At 42.9% G+C, this 22,310-nt stretch overlaps 1 protein-coding gene across 9 annotated transcripts in view; it reads right to left on the bottom strand.

Moving 5' to 3' along the window:
- The window catches only part of LOC139104044 (RNA binding protein fox-1 homolog 3), a 256,372-nt gene that overhangs the window by 13,497 nt on the left and 220,565 nt on the right, over window positions 1–22,310 (bottom strand). For 4 of the 9 annotated variants that reach the window (XM_070659261.1, XM_070659271.1, XM_070659272.1 and 1 more), the window contains 3 exons: window positions 7,437–7,584; window positions 4,656–4,719; window positions 3,801–3,827 (listed from right to left, as the gene is read on the bottom strand). In XM_070659261.1, coding sequence (XP_070515362.1) covers window positions 3,801–3,827; window positions 4,656–4,719; window positions 7,437–7,584 — 239 coding nt within the window. Of the gene's footprint in view, window positions 1–2,585; window positions 2,607–3,800; window positions 3,828–4,655; window positions 4,720–7,436; window positions 7,585–13,386; window positions 13,529–22,310 lie in introns of all 9 variants that reach the window. The other 5 variants (XM_070659263.1, XM_070659264.1, XM_070659262.1 and 2 more) reach the window with 5 other exon arrangements.

The raw sequence follows: 22,310 nt of genomic DNA, 5'->3' as shown, positions 1-22,310 counted from the left end.
GTAGTACAGGCGAAACAATTTAATTCCAACGATGGTAAGAGTCGCGGAGAGTAACCCTTGCTTAGCACTTCGATGAGAGATAAAAATATTACTTAGTCGCATATTATAACGTAAAGAGAATTAATTAATTTTAATTATCGAATTCAGAATTAGAGAAAAAAAAACCCTCTCCCCAAATATTACCCGAGTGAAAATTGAGTCTAACCGTTGTCTAATCACTAACTGATTAATCCGTGGTTTATCTCGTGGCTGTAAAAATATCTGAATAATGATTGAAACAGCTTTTCCTAATTACGGTATAAATATACAATTTACGCGTATACTTTATTCGCTAATTAAAACACAGCTGCAACTTTGAAGAGCCTCCCAATTAAGCAAACGAAAAGACTTTCGAGATATTTCCTGGTATTCATATGGCATTCAATCTTCCTGGAAAAGGAATTAAACCGGCAGATTAACCGAACGAAGCCGAACTAATTATCGAACCAAAGTTAAAATAGGCTGAACACTTTATCCATGTTGTGAACTTTCCACAATTTCCAAAGCTAATCTCGGTATCCCGGTCCGCTTCGTAAATTAAATTGCTGTACATCATATTTATATCGATTCTCGTAATTATTACATAAATTCATTACTCGATATTTTTCCGTTTAAATGTAAATTTCACGGCAAACGTCTTTGAAGAGAAAATGTAGAAAATCTGTATAAATAACTGGAAAACTACGGACCAATTTCGCGACTGTGACATTTAATACGCGAACGTCCGCGAGTCTGGCGAGGATTAACCCGTCAGTCGTTAAATGACAAGCGCGTCTCGATGACGTTGATTTACGGCGGTCTCTGAACAAAGTCGAAGGAAAGGAGGGTGCAATTGGGCCGAGTCTGTTACGCCGACGGGTCGTAAATTCTCGTACGGACGAGGTGGCTTTGCCACCAAACGAAAACGTGGGTGGCAACGAAAACGGCGCGCGGTTTACTTGGCCGTCGAATTCGAGCCTGGCCAAATTAGTCGCGAAAAAATTCTCGACGCGCGCGCGTCCGGATAATTTATGACCGGGCTCGTTTAAAGAAGACATCTCGCATGCTTTTAGCGAAGTTTCATCCAAAAACTCTGGTTAAAAAAATTTTTTTTTAGTAATTAACCGCCTCGTTAAACGCGATTAATCTCTATTTTTATTTGCACACTATTGAAAAACTTATTTACCGTTTATTTTAATCTCGTTTCCGGCAAAGCAATAATAGCGCAATTTTGTAAACTCCCTGACGTTCTTAAATTTTAGTAGTTAAATATAGCTATTTTTTGTTTCGCAAATAGAAGTTTTATGGCATCTTAATATCGTCGCTGCGAGACTTTAAGATGATATTTGAGAATTTGCGCGAGAATTCATAGCGCGATACGTGCCCCGACCTCTCGATATATTCATAATAAATTTCTTTACAAGAGACATGAAAATTTCTGCCGCGATATACTGACGCTACGACGTTCGCAGCAAAGCATTTGTGCAATAACGTTATAATCGGGAGGTCTTTTCAGATGTCTGCCAGCGATGCTCTCGTAAAGTAGTTACTCGTGCGTATAATGCACCCAACAAATGATCATTACCTACTCGGCGATTCATAACTGCGTAAAGGTCTTTACTGTTTGCCGGCCCCGTATATATTTATGACTAGGTACAAAAAGATATCGTTTTATTACTCAAATTTTACGGACACATTTAAAACAATCGCCCTCGAAAGGGCAGATTTAACATCGATCGCTGCGTCATATCGGTCTCGTATTTAAATATTTTTATTTCTATCTAAAAGCTTTGAGTTAAAATGCCAAACGTCAAAAACTTCGTATTTCAGTAATTAATTACTAAGAAATGATCTCACCGTGGTGCGTTTAATTTCGCTATAACCCCGTATAATTAAAGTACAAATTATAGTACCGCTACCGTCTACCTTAGCGTAGCTTTCTAATTACACGAAACCTGCCTACGTAATTTGTCTACTTGCCCGTATAATACAAAGCTCCCTCAAACTTGAGGGACTTCAAACGACATACTTAAAATTGCGTGCATCACAAAATGTTTGCTCCACTTGTATAAGGCCTCCTACGACATATTTCTAAATCTGTGCGACGCATGCTCTACTGACTGAAAAAGGCGACATTACATGCTATTTTCGCGCTAATATCAATCGAGGATCACAGAAAAAGGGAGATAAAAAAAATAATAATAATAAAAAAGAGAGAGAGAGAGAGAGAGAGAGAAATACAACACGGGGAGAAAAACCTCGTCGGTTGAAATACTCTTCTACAGCTCCTAAACGACCCTCCATCGAAGGAAAAGTTACAGCGAGATTTTCATGGAAAGGATTTTTTTTTTTTTTTTTTATATAGCAAAGAGCGGATTGGGAACACGTTTAACTAAGTAGTCGCCGACAATCGGTGAGCACTTCAATCTTGCGAACAAACGGAAACGTGAAAAGAACATAGAGAGAACAGACTGAATAAAACAGAAGAAAAAGAGAGAAAAAGGGATGTGTATAGATAAAACAGACGAAGAAGACGAGAGAAGAACAGGCGGACCCTTAATTCCTACCTCCAGGGCGGGCGCTTTAGCCTGAAACACAAACGGCAAACCTGAAAAGAAATTCCGGAAGGATACCGGACGGCGAAAAACTCGAACTCGAGTTTTTACACGAGGGAGTTAAGTCCTCGCTTTAGGCGGGTTAAACCCTGCCTTCCCTTTCCCTAATGTAAAATACTGTACAATCGACGTTAACGCTATCCCTGTTCAACGATAGTTTTTCTTTCGCGATTATGTACCGATTAATAATCATTCCTTTAAACGGCATAAGAGATGATGAGGGGAAAAGAATATAAAGAGGGATATAAAACGGGGACAAAGACGACGCGAAGGTGCGTGATGAGGATGCATTTAGGCAACAAGATGCAACAAGATGCCGCACAATTGAGAGATGGCAGAGTACTCTCATTATAAGTGAAAAACGGAAATTTTATCTCGACGTTGTATATTAAAAAAAAAAAGAAAAAAAAAAGACCGTAATTTAATCTGATTAATTATGCGCGATAATACACTTTTAAATGTTCGCGACAAGAATATATTTCAATTGTGCTGTCCTCTTTTTCTTTCTTCTTGAAAAACAAACAGTTGAATTAATTATTAAAAAAATTTAGCGAGAGTTACTTGTTGTATCACTGCAACGTCTTTTTTTTTTTCAAAATTTAAAAGATTATATTATTTTTATTTTCTGAATTTGATAGATTTTTAATTTTAATTAAATTAAATTTCGCGTTAAAAACGGTATACCTTAGTAACGCGATTAGAATCACAACGGAAACGCTTTTCGTAATTAACAACGGTCCGTTATAGTTGCAATTGTCGAGATTCCCCATTGTTTTTCGAGGAAAAGCTAATTTCAAAGGGAACGTCAATGAAACGATCGAATGTAAAATCCATTCACGCGGGAATGGTGGTGTCAGAGAGACAGCATCATCGGGGCAGAAATAATCATCTCGACAGTTGGCAGTGCTCGCTTTTCTTTTTTTTTTTTCCGATCAATCCTGTCGTTGGGTGCATCGGGGATTTTTACGTGAATGAAACGAGAGAAAGAGAGAAAGAGAAAGAGGAGTAGAAAGAGAACGAAAGAGACAGGCGAAAAATGAGATACAATGAGAATGGCGAATAGTCGGGACAATGTAAAACGCGAGATAGGGATGGCGTAATTGTTATCGGTTTCTCTCTCGGCGTTCTCTCGTGTGTGCAAGCCTGGCAAAATGTGTGTCAACTAACGTCAGCTGTTGCTTGAGGCCATTCCAGCTAAACGGGTCCACCAAGAGATTACGGACTTTAGTCAAAATCTCTCCGCTCATTTATCTTCTCTTATAGATATTGCGCCGCAATCCGCTTCCGGTGCACGTGCGAATAAGCCTCTCCCCCCCATTTTGCTCTGGCGAACGGGCCGCGTATTTGTTGCCAAAAATATTCAGGACTTTGCAAAACGGCGGTCAGTCAATATCGTAATTATTGCAAAATATTGCAGCGCCACCGAGTTTAATTTTCACGACGTACATCTCGAGATATGAAGATAATATTTAAATTTAATATGTAATAAAAAAAAGAAGAAAAAATCACAAAGTTTGATGGTGGATTTGAAAAGGAAATATATTTCGCCGTTAAATTTGCACGCGTGTCATTAAAGCGACGTTGACAGAAAAAAAAAAAAAAATTTGCGAGAGAAATCAGCAAAGCTTTATTGAATCGCAGGTCGCAAATGCAGCAAAGCTTGCTTTATATCGATTTTATCCGGAGGTGGTCCGGCGACGGCCGATTAATTATGTCCGCTCGATGTCCCGTTCGTGCAGCGCAACATAATGAAAACGCGTCAACGCTCGCAGTGGGTTTGTTTTCCGATTAATAGCCGATTATCAGCTGGCAATCGCGACGTGATTGATTATCGCGCCGTTTCCATTTAACCGGCGCTCCCCTGTATTCTTCGATTTAATTAAAAACTCGTTTGAACATCCCGCGCCGCGGCTGCCGCAGAACCCTTCCGCGATCCCGTTTTCTCTGTTTCTGCGGTCCGCGTGCACCGGAAGCGGGGAATAATCGTCCGCGGAAATTATTAGGAATTGATAAATGTCTCACCTGCAGCCTGTAGTTGGGATCCTGCGTCGCTGCGTGTGCCGCCAGGAACGGGTCGTAGTAAACACTGTAAAATAAAAAATACAAATTACCAATAAGGACAGAATGGCTTAATCCGCCGTTGCGCTCCGTGGAAATTGCCGAATTTCGGATTTCACGGCTTTCCTCCGCGAGATGTAACAACGCCGCGACCGTTCATGAATTTTCTCTTTAAAATGATTCAGTACCCTCCATTTATAAACAAGTCCAGCAAAAAAAAAAGAAAAAAAAACAGAAAAAAAAACGATTTTGCAGATTCGACGATCTCTCTATATTTCGCGCATAAAGTATTTACAAAGACCTCCAATATTGAATACGGCGGGGACGTTCGGTTAAAAGCTGTCAGTTCAAAGAACCTTTAATCTCTCGGCTCAATAATGCACCGCGCTCGTTTAATAGATGTCGCGTATTAAACATTGCATTCGCTCGAGAATAAAATTGAAAATTTATTTCTGGGACGCGATAATCCGCGCCTCGCGTAGGATAATGGAGGACGACAGAGGTGATAAACTTTGTCCCCGCGCGACTACGTGGCAGCCGCGAAGTTTGTTTTATGCGCGAAGATCATAAATTGCACCGGGGAAAAGGTTGATTGCTTTATATTGCATCCGCACAGAAGCATTCGCAATGGAATTAGTTTTATGAGTAGCTCGCTTCCATTATTATTCTCGTTGGAGAAGATCGTTGTTAAAAGTCTATTTAACTTAAGTAATAATCTTGTTTTAAAAGACCCGAGGAAAAAAAAAATTAAAAGCCCCCCGCCCTTGTTGGCTTTATAAAATGCGAATTGTTCAGGAATATAAAAAAAAAAAAGAAAAAAACAATTATATTAATATATTTATGTTTAATTTTTTTCCGATTAATTCTATGATTTCCTCGCGAAATTTGTTCTCAAAATTACACCAATATTTTCCGTAGAACATTTTACATTTGAAAAAGAAACCCTGTTTTAACGCTCTGTGTAACGATGTGCGCGAATTCAAGATAAAACACGACATCATTTCCTTCCTAGTAATCTGTTTCGCGTTAATAATTTGCGTTTATAAATGAAACGACACGGGCGTTAAATTAAAATGCATAACTATATAGATATTGGGTTTGACAAATCCGATTTCGCGGCCGGGGCATGCATCGATGTAACAGGCTTCGAAGATTGATTTTCGTTCGTATTCAAATTTTTCATTCCTGCCAACGCCACGTCCAATTCCGTAACGTTAAAATGAACGGACGATTGACGATTCGAACGCGAATGCTTGCGCCTGAAAATCCGGAATGGCAAAAAGTTATAAAAAAAAAAAAAGAAGAAAGAGATAAAAAAGATAAAGTGTCCATATCCTGCAACGGCTTTTGATTTTCAATAGCAAAAAATAAAGAAAAAAAAAAACGCGCGCAAGCACCGCGACATAATAATCCACGTTGATCCGACAGTCGTGTTTTAATCTTTTAATCGGTCAAAGTGCAATTCCATGAAATCGAATCTCTTTTTTCATTCTCCCCCGAATAGCCCCCTTTGATCGTCCTCACGGGGAGGCAATCGAGCGTTTTCCCGCCCGTTCTAAGTCTCCATTTGGCGAGAAACGAGCGAGCCGCGGGCGTTCTCTCGCAAATTATAATCCGCATTGTGCGCGGAGTTATACGGACGTTTACCGGAGATAGGTTTTGGGAAGGTAGACATGCAGTGCAGACGCAGTGAGATTGACAGACAAAGCTTTAACGAGCGGCGCGTGCAAACTCATTGCAGCGAGTAATTTCCTCGATCGCTTTCGATATCACTCGATAGTCTTCAACGCGTAAAACGACGAAGTGTATATCACTAATGTACACTTGCAATAAAGTTTAAATGTCTCGCAACATCGTGTCATTAAAATTCATCAACAGTCGCGTGTGGAAAATTAATTTTTTAATTCGCTAAAATACGGGAAAAAAAGGATAACAATACGTATCGGTGATAATAAATCGTTAACCGAAGGTGCTCTTGATGAGAACAAAAGATCTTCCGATCAGATTAAATCCTGACAAATTTATATATCGCGCGTTGCGTCAAAGATAAACAACGTAATTAGCCGGGGAACGCGAGCCGACGTTTAAACTCGCGGGCAGAACTTATTGCATGGAAGAACCGGCATATAAATCACGCTAACTACGTAAGTACTGATCGTTAGGAAGAAAAAGGCTATCGCGAAAAAGTCTTTCGAAACTTTAACGACGCACGCACCTCCCCCACACCCCCGATCTACGTAAATTAATTATCGTCGTTGCGCCACACGTCCGTTTTTTTTTATCGCCAGACGGGCCTTTGCGAAAGTTCCGCAACTTCCAAGTATTTTCGAGATACGCTCCCTTGATTACTCGCTGCAAAAGAAATTTCACCAGGAAGAGGGATATGTACACAAGACACGAAACATAAGCGACCACATATAGACAATATATACACAAAAAAATTCTTTAAGAAAATTGGTCGCGATCACGCAGAGGTGATCTCGTAAAAATGAACGCTCTGTTAACAGGAATTAATAATATATTTAAAAAAAAAAAGCACCACGAAACGTTTCGTTAGATCGTAGGATCGCGGTGTCTCTCACTTTACAGCGGTCTTATTTCGATGTTGCCCGGACTCGTAAAACTCGATTCAAGGTGCCGACGTTACAATGCCGTTTAACAGAGTGCTCTTTTAAGTACGAGGTATACCTCCGCCGTCCGGTTAGACGCCGGTTAGACGCAACCTGACCCGGGACCAATACTTACGCGGGTGCGAAGGGATGCAGGGCTGCAGCTGCAGCTGCAAGTGGCCCTGGGTTCCTGGCCAACGCCAGAGTGGCAGCTCCAGTTGGGAAAGTCGCCCTTGCCGCTCCTACTCGGCCGCGTTGTATGGCTACTCCTCTAAGTGCCGCAGCTGCAACAACACACACGCGACACGCGCGCACATGCACAATTACAAGGTCGCCTACCTTGGAGACTTTACGTTGCTATCGACCACTCCGTACAGGATTCCAGGTTGGCTCCTTCAAGAACCGCGGCGCACATCGGCAGCACATCGGCAGCCTCGGCGAGACGAGGTTCGCGGCTTGATTTGACGCACGCTTACGAGACACAGAATCGATACCTCGCCTGAAAATTAGCTCGTCGAACACGCTTTACTGTCGCGCGGAAATATACGGAGTAAAAAAAAAATTTCCGAGATCACCCAGAACATTTTCGCCGATCAGTCAGCACGTTCGACAAACTCATACAAGCCCGATATTGATCTAAGCTCGTTTGAACATTTCTCTTTACTTCGGGATACCGCGCTCTTGTCTCAAATTTCAATGATCACTTTTCGTATTAATTATTATCACGATTCTTTTTTTTTGCCAATCGAATAAATGTGTTTAAATATTTTAAATAATAAAATTAAATAATTTAATCACTGGAAAAACGAGATATTTGTATGAATTTGTACTTTTGCAATTTAATCTTTTATTATATTTACTTCAAGTTAAAAAATTTTATTATTAAAATATTACTTTTTAAAATTTACCACTGTCGATGAAAATTTAACTTTGCCGCGTAATGAAAAAAAAACAAGAGAAAAAAAAAAAAGATCGTGATTGAAATAGAAAATCCTCCCTTTTTAACGTAGTACGAGTGACGCAAAAAAAACAAGCACGAGACACCAACAAACGTCGTATCTTAGCCTGCCCTTGCAGAGGAAAGCTTACGATCTAAGAAAAGCTGCGGCACGAGCAGGAAATTTTGTTCTTCCTATCAAAGATTGGCTTTGGGGAATTGCGCCCCGAGAAGTAAATACGAACATCGGAAAACACCGGAGAACCTCGCGGTGTAAGAAAAGAGATGATGTGGCGGAGCAAAAGAAAACTTCGAGAGACCGAAAATAGAAAAGTTCGCCTTCTTCGCTCCAGTTGCATTTGACACTCGGGAATGACTCGCCGGGAAACGGCTACGAAACTTCGCGGAAACGGATTTCATCTTAGAGAAACTGCCTCTTTACGAGTAGATCAATTTTTCGACGCATCGATCTGTTCGCGACGGGTAGTTACAATTTTTTTTTTTCTTTCTTTTTTTTCGACGAAAGGTAGGAGGACGATTTCCGTGGATGGCAACTCGCATGTTTCGAACCGAAGCTCGCGTGAGCGATTTATGGTCCTCGTAGAGCGGCGCCAGAAGCTGCGCCTGTCACATCTCGATAAACGTCGAGACTTCTCTGTCTGAGAAAATAAACTGAAAGGGAACGAGCTTGAGAATTGAAGGAAATCAATGCCGAATGCAAAATACTTTGCTGATTGGCTTGTTTTCCAGCTAGTCCGGTATACAGAGATTTTCGAAAGAGATATTTTTCCCGATGGGGTTGAATAGACCACGACGTGGATGTCACGACTCGAGGCAACCATATTGTGGAGCAGCTGCCGGTTCCATGATCGACACCGGTTTTCGGTAAACGGAAGGAAGAAGCGGATGCGCAGTTTGGAAAGCTGACGATGCATAACGGTGGCTGCCGGAGAGCTTTCTCGCTCGGCGATGCAATTCAGATTCGTGGCAGTGGGCTTCACTCGAGAAATTCGGACGAGATTATGGAAATACTAGTCAATTTCTGTATTACTTGAGGAGATAGAAAGTAATTAAAAATCTATCGATAATTTCCTAGATTGCACACCGCTAAAGAATTAGGCTCGAAAGATAATATAAGATCTTCTTCGAGATAATTTGCAAGACAAAGATACGGTAGTAATTTTCGAAACTGCAGGGATGTGAAAGAAATTAGGAGAAAAATTGTAGCGCCGTTAGACCGCTATGAGTATCATTAGAAAAGAATATCAGTCTGACGTAAAATAGGTGATTTATCAGTCTATCATATGACGGATTACATCTCTGAGATATTTCTTAATTTATGTTTTGAGCGTTGATAGATGATGGTGATCGGAGGAACCACGTAGGTAGTCCTGATAGATGGATAGTGACTTTAATGAATAGCCGTCGTATTGACGTGAACGACAAATGACATTGAGTTATCGACACGTCCGACAAGGAAAAAAAAAAAAAAAAAAAAAGTCGGAAAAACAAACTCGGCAATAGGAAGAATCCTTTTTATCCCCGCGCTAGGTCCAAGTAATAAAAACTGACGATTCTGCCTACCTTTTCATCGGCACCAAGTCATCTCGTTCGGATCAGCTGCTGATGAAGCGATTTAACAAGTGCTTTCTCATTTATATACACGTTTGCATCGAAAAATTCACCTTGAAGAGAATAAAATTTATTAAAAGAATTACGTTTCTCTTTTTCAAACAAAAAAGAAAAAAAAATTGCAATGGAAGTCGTAGCGCACTACAATCTACTTACATTTATTATAGAGATTATTATATACAATATACGTATAAAGAGAAATTTCAAATAGCTGAGGCTAAAGCTTCCGTTTAGAAAGTTAAATTAATAATTATTATAAAATATGTGCCATATTAAATTGTTTTGTACATTTAAAAGAAATGGAAAAATTGTGAAAGTACATCTCTTCAAAGTGTTAAAATGATTATAGTTATACCATAGGTATAATAAATATATGCATTGTTGTTAGACTAGTAGGATCAATTATACGAGCAGCACATCAACAGCATCCTTAACAGACAACTACCTACTGTGCAGGTAAACGCGCGTGATGTTAGCGCAAACCAAAACGCAAGTTAACGATCAACGACGGGGCGGGGGGCGAGGGGGTTGGTTAATGGATCGGCTTGATCGCCGGTTATCTAAAGGCGGGTCAAGAGCGTGATGCATAAATAGCAGGCGCATTCCAAAAAGAAGAGTGGTTTGTGTGTGGGCCGAAATTACAATCGCATCACGAAACTCCATTTTCCTGGGCTCGCGTGATCTGTGGCGCAGAAATGTAGCTATCAACATAGCGGGCGTATAAATACGTTCGATAAATTGTACCCGCGTCCCGTTCATTAAAATACGGCTTTTAGACGACGCGGATAAAAGTCAGCCCAGTTTTACCGAATCAACCGAAAGAAATATTTTCGAAAATCCGACGAACTTTCGCGACGGGCATATTATACGTTTTTCCGATCGATTCTCCAAAAGTATTAAAGTAAAACGAACACCACTGTCGCTCGTTCTGATCGATACGGAACAATTTGTCGCAGTTTGTTTTCGGGATCCACATTTCACTTTTAATCGAAATAAGCGAGCGACATATTTTCGAAAAAGAACGCCCGCGCCCGACACTGACATTTCGGGAATGCAATACACGCGATGGCCAGCCCCCGTTCGATTCATTCCGGGATACGAGAGGTTTAAAAGCCGGCCATGCCGAACGATTGCTGTCTTCGGCCAGATTTTACGAGTGCGCGTGACACGCCAATTAACGGCTATTAATTAATCGACTGCGCACACGGTGGCAGATTGTCCGGCGTGGCGTGCCGGAGAAAATCCAAATTTATGGAAATATACAGCCCGACGATAACGCGGCCCACCGGAGAGATTACACTCGCGAACAATGAAAAAGTTAAACGCGCCGGGTTTAATCGGCCCGCTACTTATTTATGTACCTTGAGTCCCGGCCCGTCGAACATATAATTTTTGCGATAACGAAAGTTCTCCGTTAAACCGCGCGGTGTAAATTCCCTGCCCTAAACCGTCGCAAACAAATGGACTTTTTACCGGCGCGGATGTTTAATCGGAAATCAATGAGCTTACGTATTAAATATTAATTCCTTATCTGCCGCAAATTGAACGCTTCCGTCGTTCAATATGCATTTCGATCCATTTGCATCCGCGCCCGTGATCGTAAATAGATAAATGCAAAATTGCCATACAACATTAAAGAGATTAATCTTTCACTCGACGGGTCGCGTGTAATTTTTAATATTATATTTTAATCCGTTCCTAAAGCAATTCGAAACTTTATCAAATTTTTTTTTTTTAATTAATGTCGAGGAAATCCGATGTTTCCTCATCAATTTTGCTACTTGTCAAATTCCGTAATAAGATATATATCGGTGAGAATTCATGCGATTTACTTCTGGCCACAGATCGACCGCTGCCCGGGGCGAGAGCTCCCTAAACAGACGATCAAATTTGACTAATTAGGCGGAAAACAACGATGTATATATATATTGTATATATGTATATATGCGTGCCCTAAAGATAAAAAACAACGATATATATATATGTACACATATATAACAGAGGGAGAAGGGAACAGTAATGTGTTCGTCCAACTAGCATCAATGCAACAACCATGGCGGAGCATTCGGGCGGTGGTTTTGCGGTTCGTGCACAAGTGAATATTCAAAGGGTTTCTTTCCACTCTGTGTGCTACGCTGCCGATACGAGTACACCGAGAAGAGGGAAGGTAGCAACATTAATTATCAAATAGTAGAAAGTGGAGACACAGTGAATATATACGAGGGGGGTGCGGAAAAAGTAGGTGAGAAACGAAGGGCAAAGGGGATGATTCGTTCGTTGAGCAACCGGGCGCGCTCGTCCGAATTTTTATGGCTTTCGCGACGACTCGCCGGGGAGAGAGAGGTGACGCGAAGTACGCGGAAAAACTCGCGGCGGGACGTTATTAAAGCGGCATTTACGTGCGGGCTGATAAGAATAACGCGTGTGTAAAATAGCGTTCAGCGGGTGATGAGCGGAGCCGGAACGAATCGAAAACATGTACTCCCGCGCGTCGGTCTTGCGTAAATAAATCGCGGGATATTTCGCGATCCGCCGCGGCTCATAATGGACCCGTAATGGAGTCCGGCTCTCCGGGGTAAAATTCCCCGACGATTAAAAATGAAACGTCGGGCCGTCGGATTAATTCGCTGATGCACTTCGAGAATGACGATTGACCAAACACGTAATTCCCTTCGCGCATTTAACCCCGCGCGCACCGGACGCACCGACGTTTCTGTTTAACGAAGCTTTAAAAGGCAACAACAGCGCCCGCATTAAATTGTTCAAAAGTATTTCCGAAGTGCGGTGTATTTATGCCGCGCGCGATTGAAATAGGTACCGAATATGTTTTGCGACGTGTGGTCGTATTAAATTAAATACTGCTTAAATACAAGTCCGGCGAATTTAAAACGTATAGCGGAGAAGTGTGCAAAGTTATTCTCCGTAGTATACGACGTTTTTATACAAAAGAGCGAATTTTAACTCCACCTCGCGGCTTTCACGAACGTCTGACGCCAGCAAGAAAGACCCGGAAAAAGTATTCTTTTTGCCCAAAACGTACAGCGGATACGAAGCTCGCGTGCACATGAAGAAGATTACCTCGGAATTTTCGCAAGCGCGACCCAATTTTTAAAATTGACCCAATTGCGCCGGAAAGAAAAAAAAAAAAAAAGGGAGAGATAAAAAAGAAAAGAACGATCTTGCGGTCTCCGAACGGCAAATGGAACAAGAAACGAGCGCGCTGATTTAAACAATTTAACGATTGCGTCCGTAAAAAGCTTTCGACGTCTCGTCGGGGAATGCAAAGATGAATCGGGGCGTCGTTCTACCGCGAAATATTTCAAATCGTCCGGGATCCTCGTAAAAATACTTATTCTTTTCGCGACGGTACGCGCGCGATGTAGAAGGCGAGAAGGGGGATTGATCGGGGGTGGTTTGTGGTGTTCGTGCTCGTTTATGTGTCGTCTCGAGCGTATGTAACGACACGTTTGCCTCGGTGCCGCGTATACGTGGGCAGGGCCCTTAATTCAATCCGTACCTCCGTCTCGCCGCCGCTCTGGGTGCAAGGACGAGCGGCGCAGCTGCGGGCGATGGGGTCACCGCGGCCGCGACCGCTGCAGCTGTAGCTGCCGATGGCGCCGCTCCTAGCCAGCTCCATGGCATGGCCGGTAACCTGTATCCTGTTTTTGTCAGAGATCGTTAGTACTCCGTTGTCGTTTCCGTGATCGCGCAGCACGCCGCGGAGGTCTTAATCCACCCACCTCGCGAAACTTCGGGCACCTACGTCCGGCAGCTTGGACACCCGCGCGCGTATTAATAATTAATAAACGAACAACGTAGCCGCCGCCGGCGGCGGCGTCGCTTGAGAATCGCCGCTCGCGATTACATTAAAAAATAAACGGACAATACTACTTCTTCCTTAATCGTGTATTTCCCTCCGGAATCCCTTCGGTTTAAACGGCGACCGCGTTGGAAACATTCGGAAAAGTCTTCCGGCCGCGGAGGAAGATCGACTTACCGAATAATCACGCTCTGTTAATAACTCAAACGTAATTGCCGGTGTTTGTGACTGCCGAACGTGTTGGAAGATGCCCTTTTCGAGAGGGAGTGGATTAGAGTCCGCGGGACTTTGAGACACGCGGAACGACTTTTCGTTTAATTATATCTGCGCTTTCGGTCACAACGATACTTCATGAACGTCAGAGCCGCTGTTGCGTTAATTTCAACGCTCCGTGAATAATTGACGGGTTAATTCGATGCGGTCCCGAAAGCTCGTGAAATATTGTTGTCGATTAAAATTACGAGTAACATTGCGCAGAGAAACGAGTCGATCAAACTAGGCACTTCATTAACGATTTTGTTAATTTAACATTATATTATTACAACATTATGTTTCGTCAACGGTGCGTTTATCTGCGCAATAAATATTCGCAGGTAATAAAAATACGAGTATCTTAGTCTATTAATCATTGCGAGCGGATAATGGCATCTTCGGTGTCAGTTAGCGAGTTCCTTTTATATCATTTACTGCCGCTGAATGATAATCAGATTAATTTATTTTCTAGAAAAATTTCCCGCTAATTTATATCCTCCACTATAATATTGGAAGTAAAAATTAAATTGTTTTGCAGCAGAGATTTATCTATCAGTGCTTCCACATAAATGGTCGCGCGTGTATGCTTAAATTTAAGTCGACGAAGAGTCGAAAAACAAACAAAATATGTATTAATAATAGTTGTATGATTTTGCTTGTGATTTAAATGGTTTAATTTGAATTCTAAATTTTCTCTCCATCTCTCTCTCTCTTTTTCTCTCCCGTGTAAAGTACTTGTAATAAAACCACTCGATATTATTGGAAATTCAGGACAAATGGAATATAAAAATGATAATTAATGCAGTAGCCGGTTGCGCACGTATTGCAAATCGGATGTTACGTGATTACGTGCCCTTCGAAGTGCCGCTTCGAACACACAATTTAACGTAATATCGATCTCTTTGACTGTAATTATTAATTGATCGTAATGATAACGTCATTACCAAAATTATCCAAATTACGTCAACTGGGTAATTAAAAAAAAAAAAAGAAAAGAAAAGAAAAAAAATTGTTTGCAGGGCATTTATTAGCCGCGTAGAAGTGGAAATAATAACGAGAAAGTGCTTGTGCGAAGAATTCTGCCTCGGTCTTCGAAATAAAAAATTACGAAATAGGAAGATATTAATTATGCGTTTCGCCGGGTTTAACTTTAACTAGTTAATTAACACGATCCTCCCCTCCCCCCTCGGACGCGGGGCTCTCGTAAAACAAATTCTAATGCCACACGGACGGACGACCACGTACGATCGGGCAAAGAGGATTAATCCCGCCGTGACGAACAAGATGAAATTTTATGCAAAGCTTGCGGACCGGCTCGTTAAGGCGAACGGCACCGGCGCAGATTTATTGCGTTCTCGAAAAGCTTCCAACTTTTCTGAAGCTTCGTTAAATCGTAACGGCGCGCCGCGCCGACTGGGGAACGAAGAAAAAAAAAAAAGGGCAAAGGCGAAAACTACGACGGGAGATTTGATTATGGCCCGGCGGATTATCCGGCGCGATGTCTCGCCAGGCGGTAAATCGGAAATGGATTAATTTCACCGTAAGATCGCGCCCGGGCAAATCGAGAAAAAGCGGCAGTCTCGAGTCGATTGCGCGCGCGCTCCGACGCTGGATTCATTAAGCTTCATTGTACTCGCGACTGATTGTTAATTTGACAAACATCGGCTTGTTTGAGCCCTCCTCCCCTCTTCGGGGAAGGGCTTGCGAAACCCTTCGTCGTACCGCGTAGGATTTATTGACTGTTGCTTGAAAAAAACTGCTTGAAAACTTTTAACTGCCATTTAATTTGTCGTTGTGATAGGTGCTGCTACTTCGATCGATTTAGAGAAACCGGTATCCGGTTAAATAATTAGCGCGCAATAAAAATCAACTCTTCTCCCGCAAACCTGTAACGGCTGATCGGAAATTAATTGAAACAGAATTATATAAATTGAAAGGTAAAATAAATTTTACGTTTTACATTCGCGTGATAAAATCTATCGATAAAATATTGCATTGTGCATCATATCAATTTAAATCGCATATTTGTATCTTTTAATCATTTATGCATTTGTTTTTTTTTTTTGCCCATAAAACGAACGATTTAAAATTAATAACCCTTGGAGGAACAGCCGATATTCGCAATGCGCGATAAATAAGAAAGTGTTGCGTTTTAAACATGTACAAAAAAAAAAAAAAAAGAAGAGAAATGTGAATTATCGCGAATTCTCTAGTATTGTTCATAAAGCTTGGTTTAGCGTGTACACAGTATTGTTAATTATCTCTCATTTTTCATGCTAGTTTATTTGCCAAACAACCGCGACCTGCATATTTCGCCCAGTATGCACAAACAAAATATTAATTACGATATTTACACACTGATTTATTACCAATCAACACCGTGCCATTCGCGCGTAATTGCATATTTGATGTCCGATATAATTTTGCAGCAGACCGCGCACTTCGCCCGTGGCGTGTACAACGCACATTTTCTTCAATTCTGCAAACGTCAACTAACAATCCGACAATCGCGATACCGTTACGCCGGTTCGAAACGTGCCCGTTTATATCACCCACGCCATTCCACAAAAAGATATTAAAATATTCAAAGCTGTAAACCACAATAATCGCGAAATATACCGACTTCTGCATTTTCTGGACGTGGAAAAAAAAAAAACCCAATACTGTGAAAATAATTTGCGAAATATTAACATGCGTCTTTGTGAATAGAAGCCCGGGTATTTTAAGATTACTTTGAAATATGTAGGTAATATCGATATTGCGCGCGATCCCGAATTCTCTACGTAAAAAGAACGGGGGAGAAAAAAAAAAAGCTTTTGCGATACTGTATCGAGTGGCGCGGACGGCCACGATACTGCAAGTGCATGATACAATTAAGATGAGAGTGAAGAAGGGCCGACTGATGCGCGGCATTAAATTTAACGAGATAGAAAGGGAGAAAAATATACGCGACGAAATTACCGTCGAGATTTCATCGTTCCTTCGATAGCGCGCGAAATTACTTTTTACATCTCGATCTTCAAGCGTCTTAAAATAATCACTCGCAAAAATCACGGAAAGAATTTTCGCGACTCCCCGGGATGCGATACGGTGGTTCGTAGAGTTTTTAAATTCGTGACGGGACTTAAATGAACGCATCGAACGCGACGTGCACGGTGGTGAAACAAAAAATAATTTTTACTATTATGAGTAACATTTTGGCGTGGCAGCAATTATGTCGCGGTGGACTTTACTTCGCCACGTTTTTGTACCAGATGCAATTGTTTCGTGCGAACTCAGGCGAGAATGTGGCCGCGGCCGTCGACGTGAACGTATTAAATGAAAAAAATGGCAAAACTCTGAGCTAAAACCGAAACGAACTTTACGGGCTTGTGCGTAAACTAATTATCCCCCTCTTCCGTCCCCGTTTAATTAATTCCGGCCGCGGAGGCTATGACGAGTCGGATAATTTAAGATTGAATGAATAAAAACGAATGAATTCCGAATGAATCGTTTCTTTAATTAAACGAACGGCGGGGAGTAAAGCGAAGGTTCCGGCGGAAGCGGAATTCGGATCGCTGGAAATTCTTAATTGAAAATTTAATTGCGCCGGAAGAATTAACGTTAAAATAATTACTGCAAAACATAACGCGCGAAGCTTCCGCTTTTAGCGAAAAATACATTTCGAAAATCAGATTAATGCCGCCGGGCCCGAAGAAGCGGATGGCCATAAATCGAATCGCGCATTTTCCCCAATTTCACACGCGACGTAAACGCGGGGAATAATAATTCCTGTCGTTTCGCACGTCGTTTCACACGCTTATCAATTATTGCGCGATAACTTCTCATCGGCGCGGCCATTTTCAGCGCAATTACCCGATAATGAGAATATTGGAGGAAAAGGAACTTTTATCACCGGGCGTTACAGCGCGGAACTTTGTTATCGCGCACCTACGGGGCCACCCACGACCTCGTCGAAATTATTTTTCATATCAACAACGGCACTTTTATCGCGCTCGCCATCGTGATTGTCAATTACTACGTGTCTACTTAACCCCTCGCGCGATATCGTTACGGTGAAATTTCCAGCGCCAATTTTCGACCTCACTGACACGCGGGGACGAGGGTAAGGCGCGATGTAAAATCTCGTGGGACGCCGCGAGTCGCCATTGAAATTGCGAATAATACATCTAGCCATCCTGGCACTCCGCGATTTCGCGTTATACGTTATTTACGCGCGGGATTTTACGCCAACGTGACCTTATCGCTCGCGCATACCGGTAACCCGAGGAAAAATTCCAACGAAGAGGAAACGCTGTTTTTTCAAGCAGAGCGCCGAAAAATTCGTCCCAAATGCTGCGCGTTTGACCTCGTGACGACGCAGCCTACACATTTTTTTTTTCTTTTTTTTTTTCCTCCTCGTGACACCGATAATATTTAGAGACGCCTCAAAAAAGCAACCGAGGAGCTGCGCAACGGACGAAATCAAACATTTAAAGAAACGCCAATTTTATTAAAGCAACCCCGATCCCGCCGGCTGTTTATATCGCATACCGTGCAAAAATATTGGCACACGCCGTTATTTTCGTAACGTCCTCGAGAATAACTAGGAATATTACAAATTGAATGCGTCATCTGGGGACGCGGCGGCGTGCTATCATATGGCGGCGTGCGCGTCAAGAGGAAAAACAATTCGCGGAGATTCGACTCGTGCGGGAGATCAACGGGCGCGTTTACGCGGATGCACCGCCGAGAGTCGGCGGTGCTGTGAGTAATTAATATGATTGAATCCTCGGGGAGGCGGGGGCGTGCAGCTCGTGCAGCTTTGAGGCTTTCGTTTCGCGGCCGGTGACGCGCGCGGCGGAGAGTGCGGGCGAGAGGACGACTCGGGGTGAGCGAGAGGGTGTCGGAGGGTGCGGCGAGGATCGCTGGCAGGGTTGCTACGAGCGATCAATAAATGCCGCTGCCAGCATCCACCCCTGGACCCACGTCTCTCTCACGTGTCGCCGTCTCCCTCTCGCACCCTTTGCCGCCTCCTTTTCCCTCGGCGTTCTCTATCACCCTTTTCCCTCCCGTCCGTCCGCTCTCACTCGCGCACTTTTGCACGACGCGCCTCGAAGCTCTTTCCGTCGCTCGCGAGGTACAACTCGCTAGTCGATACAACGAGAGAAAAAGGGAGTCCGAGTTTACCCATGTATTTTCCGAGCGGTGCTGTACACAATCGCCTCGCGAGAGAGCCACCGGCGACGGCGACGGCTCACAGAAATGACAGATGCGACGGCCAAAAAACGTTTTGCGCTGTATCCGAGGCGTTTAGGGAAACGATGTCGCCGTGAGAAATAGAACTGCGCGATGCTCGATTGATTTTCTCGCTAAGAGAGGAGGGCGGCGAGGAGGGAGCCCATTTTTGCGCCGACACGTGAGAAATTGAAGGGCTCGTTGCGAGAACGAGAAGCAGGCTCATCGCCTGTGTGACCCTTTAAGAGACGTATCTAAAATGGTACGTGATCCTTACAAATTACGGGTCTACTACTTTTTTTTTTTCTTTTTTTACACTGAATTCCGTACCCTCGGTTCGAAATAAAAAAAATGTATGTGAGGGAGAGAAAGAGATGAAGAACAAAGAGCAAAATCATGATCCAATTTTCTGATTTGAAACGACGTATAAATTATGCGAGGGAATGAAATATCGGATTTTGTATAGGATTAAGCGGGGCAACGCGCAGGTCGGGGATGTCGGTGCTTCAGATTATTCGACGTCTCTGAAAGTGACGGCTCGCTCGCGTGCGAAGGCAAGCAATTGAATCAGCTCGCTCGCCTTTTCCGCGTAGCGCGTTCGAGTCGTAAATCACAAGTACTTAAGGCGTAATTAAGCCGCATTAACTTTACAAAGTGGGCGATGCGAGCATCAAGATCGAAGATCTCGTCTGTGCGCTCAAGATCGTTTCGCGAAGATTAAGATGTACGAATTGATGTCTGAGTTGATTAATTCGCCGTATTCGGGAAATCGCGAGGGGAGAGGGAGGGGGCACTATCGAGCGCTCGCGAAACAATGCGTCGAAAAGAAGAGTTCTCGCTCGCAGACAATAGGCTTGTAATACCGTAAAACGAGATATTCCGACGATCTAATTAAATTACGAGCGAACGAATGCAAAAACGCGCGTTAAAATACTGTACCCGAAATCGTCTCGACACACGTTCCCGCAATTTTTACAAAGTGTTAATAATTAACAAAGTTTCGGTAATTGGTTTCGGTAATAATAAAAAAAAAAAAAAATTATATATACGCCCGCGTTAGATTTTCCATGCATTGTTTACGTGCGTGTAACACGACCTACGTAGCCGCCAACGCATGTAACAATTGTTTCGTGAATAATAAACATCGTTACCGGGCTGAAGAAATATCGGCGACGTAATGACTTTCCCCGTGAAGTTTATTAAACTCGGGAAGAAGAATAGCGGCGGATATTAAAGCGTGCGTCACGTTAAGCGTCTCGCAAATAAATCTGCCAATAAGTCGTTACGGGATTCTGGAAGTGACCGGTCGCGAAGAAGGAAAAAAAAAAAAAAGTAGCTGGCGAGGTGCGAACCGCGGAGACTTTCTCGCAGAAACGTCAACGTCGAGGAAGAGAAACGGAAGAGATGCAAACATTAACGTGTCCGGCACGGGACTATGGAGCGACAAGGGGGGGGTGGGGTGGAGGAAGAGGGGTCGAGGATGGAAGAGGCACGAAACGGACGATGTGAATAATAGAACGTGATAGAAACAGAAGTAAGAACATACACGGAAACAGGTGTGAATGCAGCCGTGGCAGGCTGAAAAGTCAGTCAAATGCACTAGAACCACAGTCGCATAACCCAACGAGTAAAGCAACAGTGATTAAGGTGTGGTGTTTACATAACGTACTTCTCTTGGCAAATTACTTGGAATTCAAATCAACGCTCACAGGACTAATGACGTTAGCAAACAGAACTACCGCGACCCGCTGGGAACGCACGACAAACCCTCGGTGCGTCCGAGACACCCGTTACATTCATCCCCCTCGTTCGGGGAAACGCTCTCGGTACCGAGATGTAGAAGGTGAGCCAGCAAAACTAGCGTGTTACCGTAAAATGCCAAAATCTAAATACGAAATCAATTCAACGTGAAACAAAAATCAACCACGTGAGATTAGGAGTCGCCTTGCGGTGTTTTTAGTCCAAAAGTGTGACACGCGTCATGAAAGTGAAGTTAAACATGCCTTTATGATAATTAACGATACGTTTATAATGACGAAGATCCTAATTATCCCGTGCACCGAAAATATATTTATTCGAAAGAGAGGAAAAAAATATTAAAAAAAAAAAAACATTAAAAAGTCACGCAATCGCCACCGCGATATCGTACTAAAACCATTAATTATCCCGGTAAATAATCGAGAAAATCCCGGCTGGCAATTTGACGGTCGATACGAAGAAGCTTCGCTCCAATTCCGTAATTCCGCGGCTTAAAATCTTCCGCGCTTTGCTCTCTCTCGCGCGCGTTATCGATCCCAGGCTCGCGCTCTCGCACGCGGGCGAAGGGCGCATCCTGTCTCTCTCTCTCTCTTTCTCTCCCGAGGGTGAAAAAGTTTCTTCGCCACGTCCCAAGGCTTGCAATGGAAAAAATCGCCGCCCCCGCGACGGGGGCGGCCAAAAGAGTTCCTGAAGCGGTGGATGAAGGCGCATTCTCGGCATCGCGGTATGCAGGTATACAATATACGTGTTTCATCTTGCTACACAGATAGACTCGATCGCAAGGCTCCAAATCGGCCTCGGCTCGTGTGCCGATCTCGCTCGAGATATATGATTCCATGCACTAAGAGATATTATTCGTTCCAGAAGTATAACAATAACGATTACGGTCTCCGAACGAAAGCCATTCAAAGATACTTCCGAGCAAATGGTGTGAGTGAGTAATATACGCCAAAAAAGGAGATGCAGAGATTAGTATATATATGTATATATATATATGTATAAACGTGAGCTCTTTCTACTTTCACATCTCGCAAAGAAATCGCTATCTACGGGACACGATCATAGTGACTCAATACAAGTTCTCAATGCCGATGTACGGGATGGATGCGTCTTCGATGGCTATTCTCGCGGTTCCCATAACGAGTACGTGCGACGTGATACGTTTCTTTCTAGCGAATCATACCCCCGTAGTGACCGAGTTGCCGACAAAACTTAATCCGCTCATCGAAAATTGCTTTCGCACCGTACCCGAGAGCTTTTACTTTTCCCCGAAGTTTTTTCACGAACAATTACTATCGGGGGATGTCTAGTTGTCACGATAGTTTTCGTGGGAAGCAACGACGGTTTTCTTTTAATAATCGTACGCGTTGGTGGTTCTCAAACTGTGCTTCTTT

The sequence above is a fragment of the Cardiocondyla obscurior genome, linkage group LG07, assembly GCF_019399895.1.
Source record: "Cardiocondyla obscurior isolate alpha-2009 linkage group LG07, Cobs3.1, whole genome shotgun sequence".
In the NCBI taxonomy this organism is placed as follows: domain Eukaryota; kingdom Metazoa; phylum Arthropoda; class Insecta; order Hymenoptera; family Formicidae; genus Cardiocondyla; species Cardiocondyla obscurior.
The sequence above is the reverse complement of the archived record's forward strand: the minus strand, read 5'-3'. Positions and strand labels throughout refer to the sequence as shown.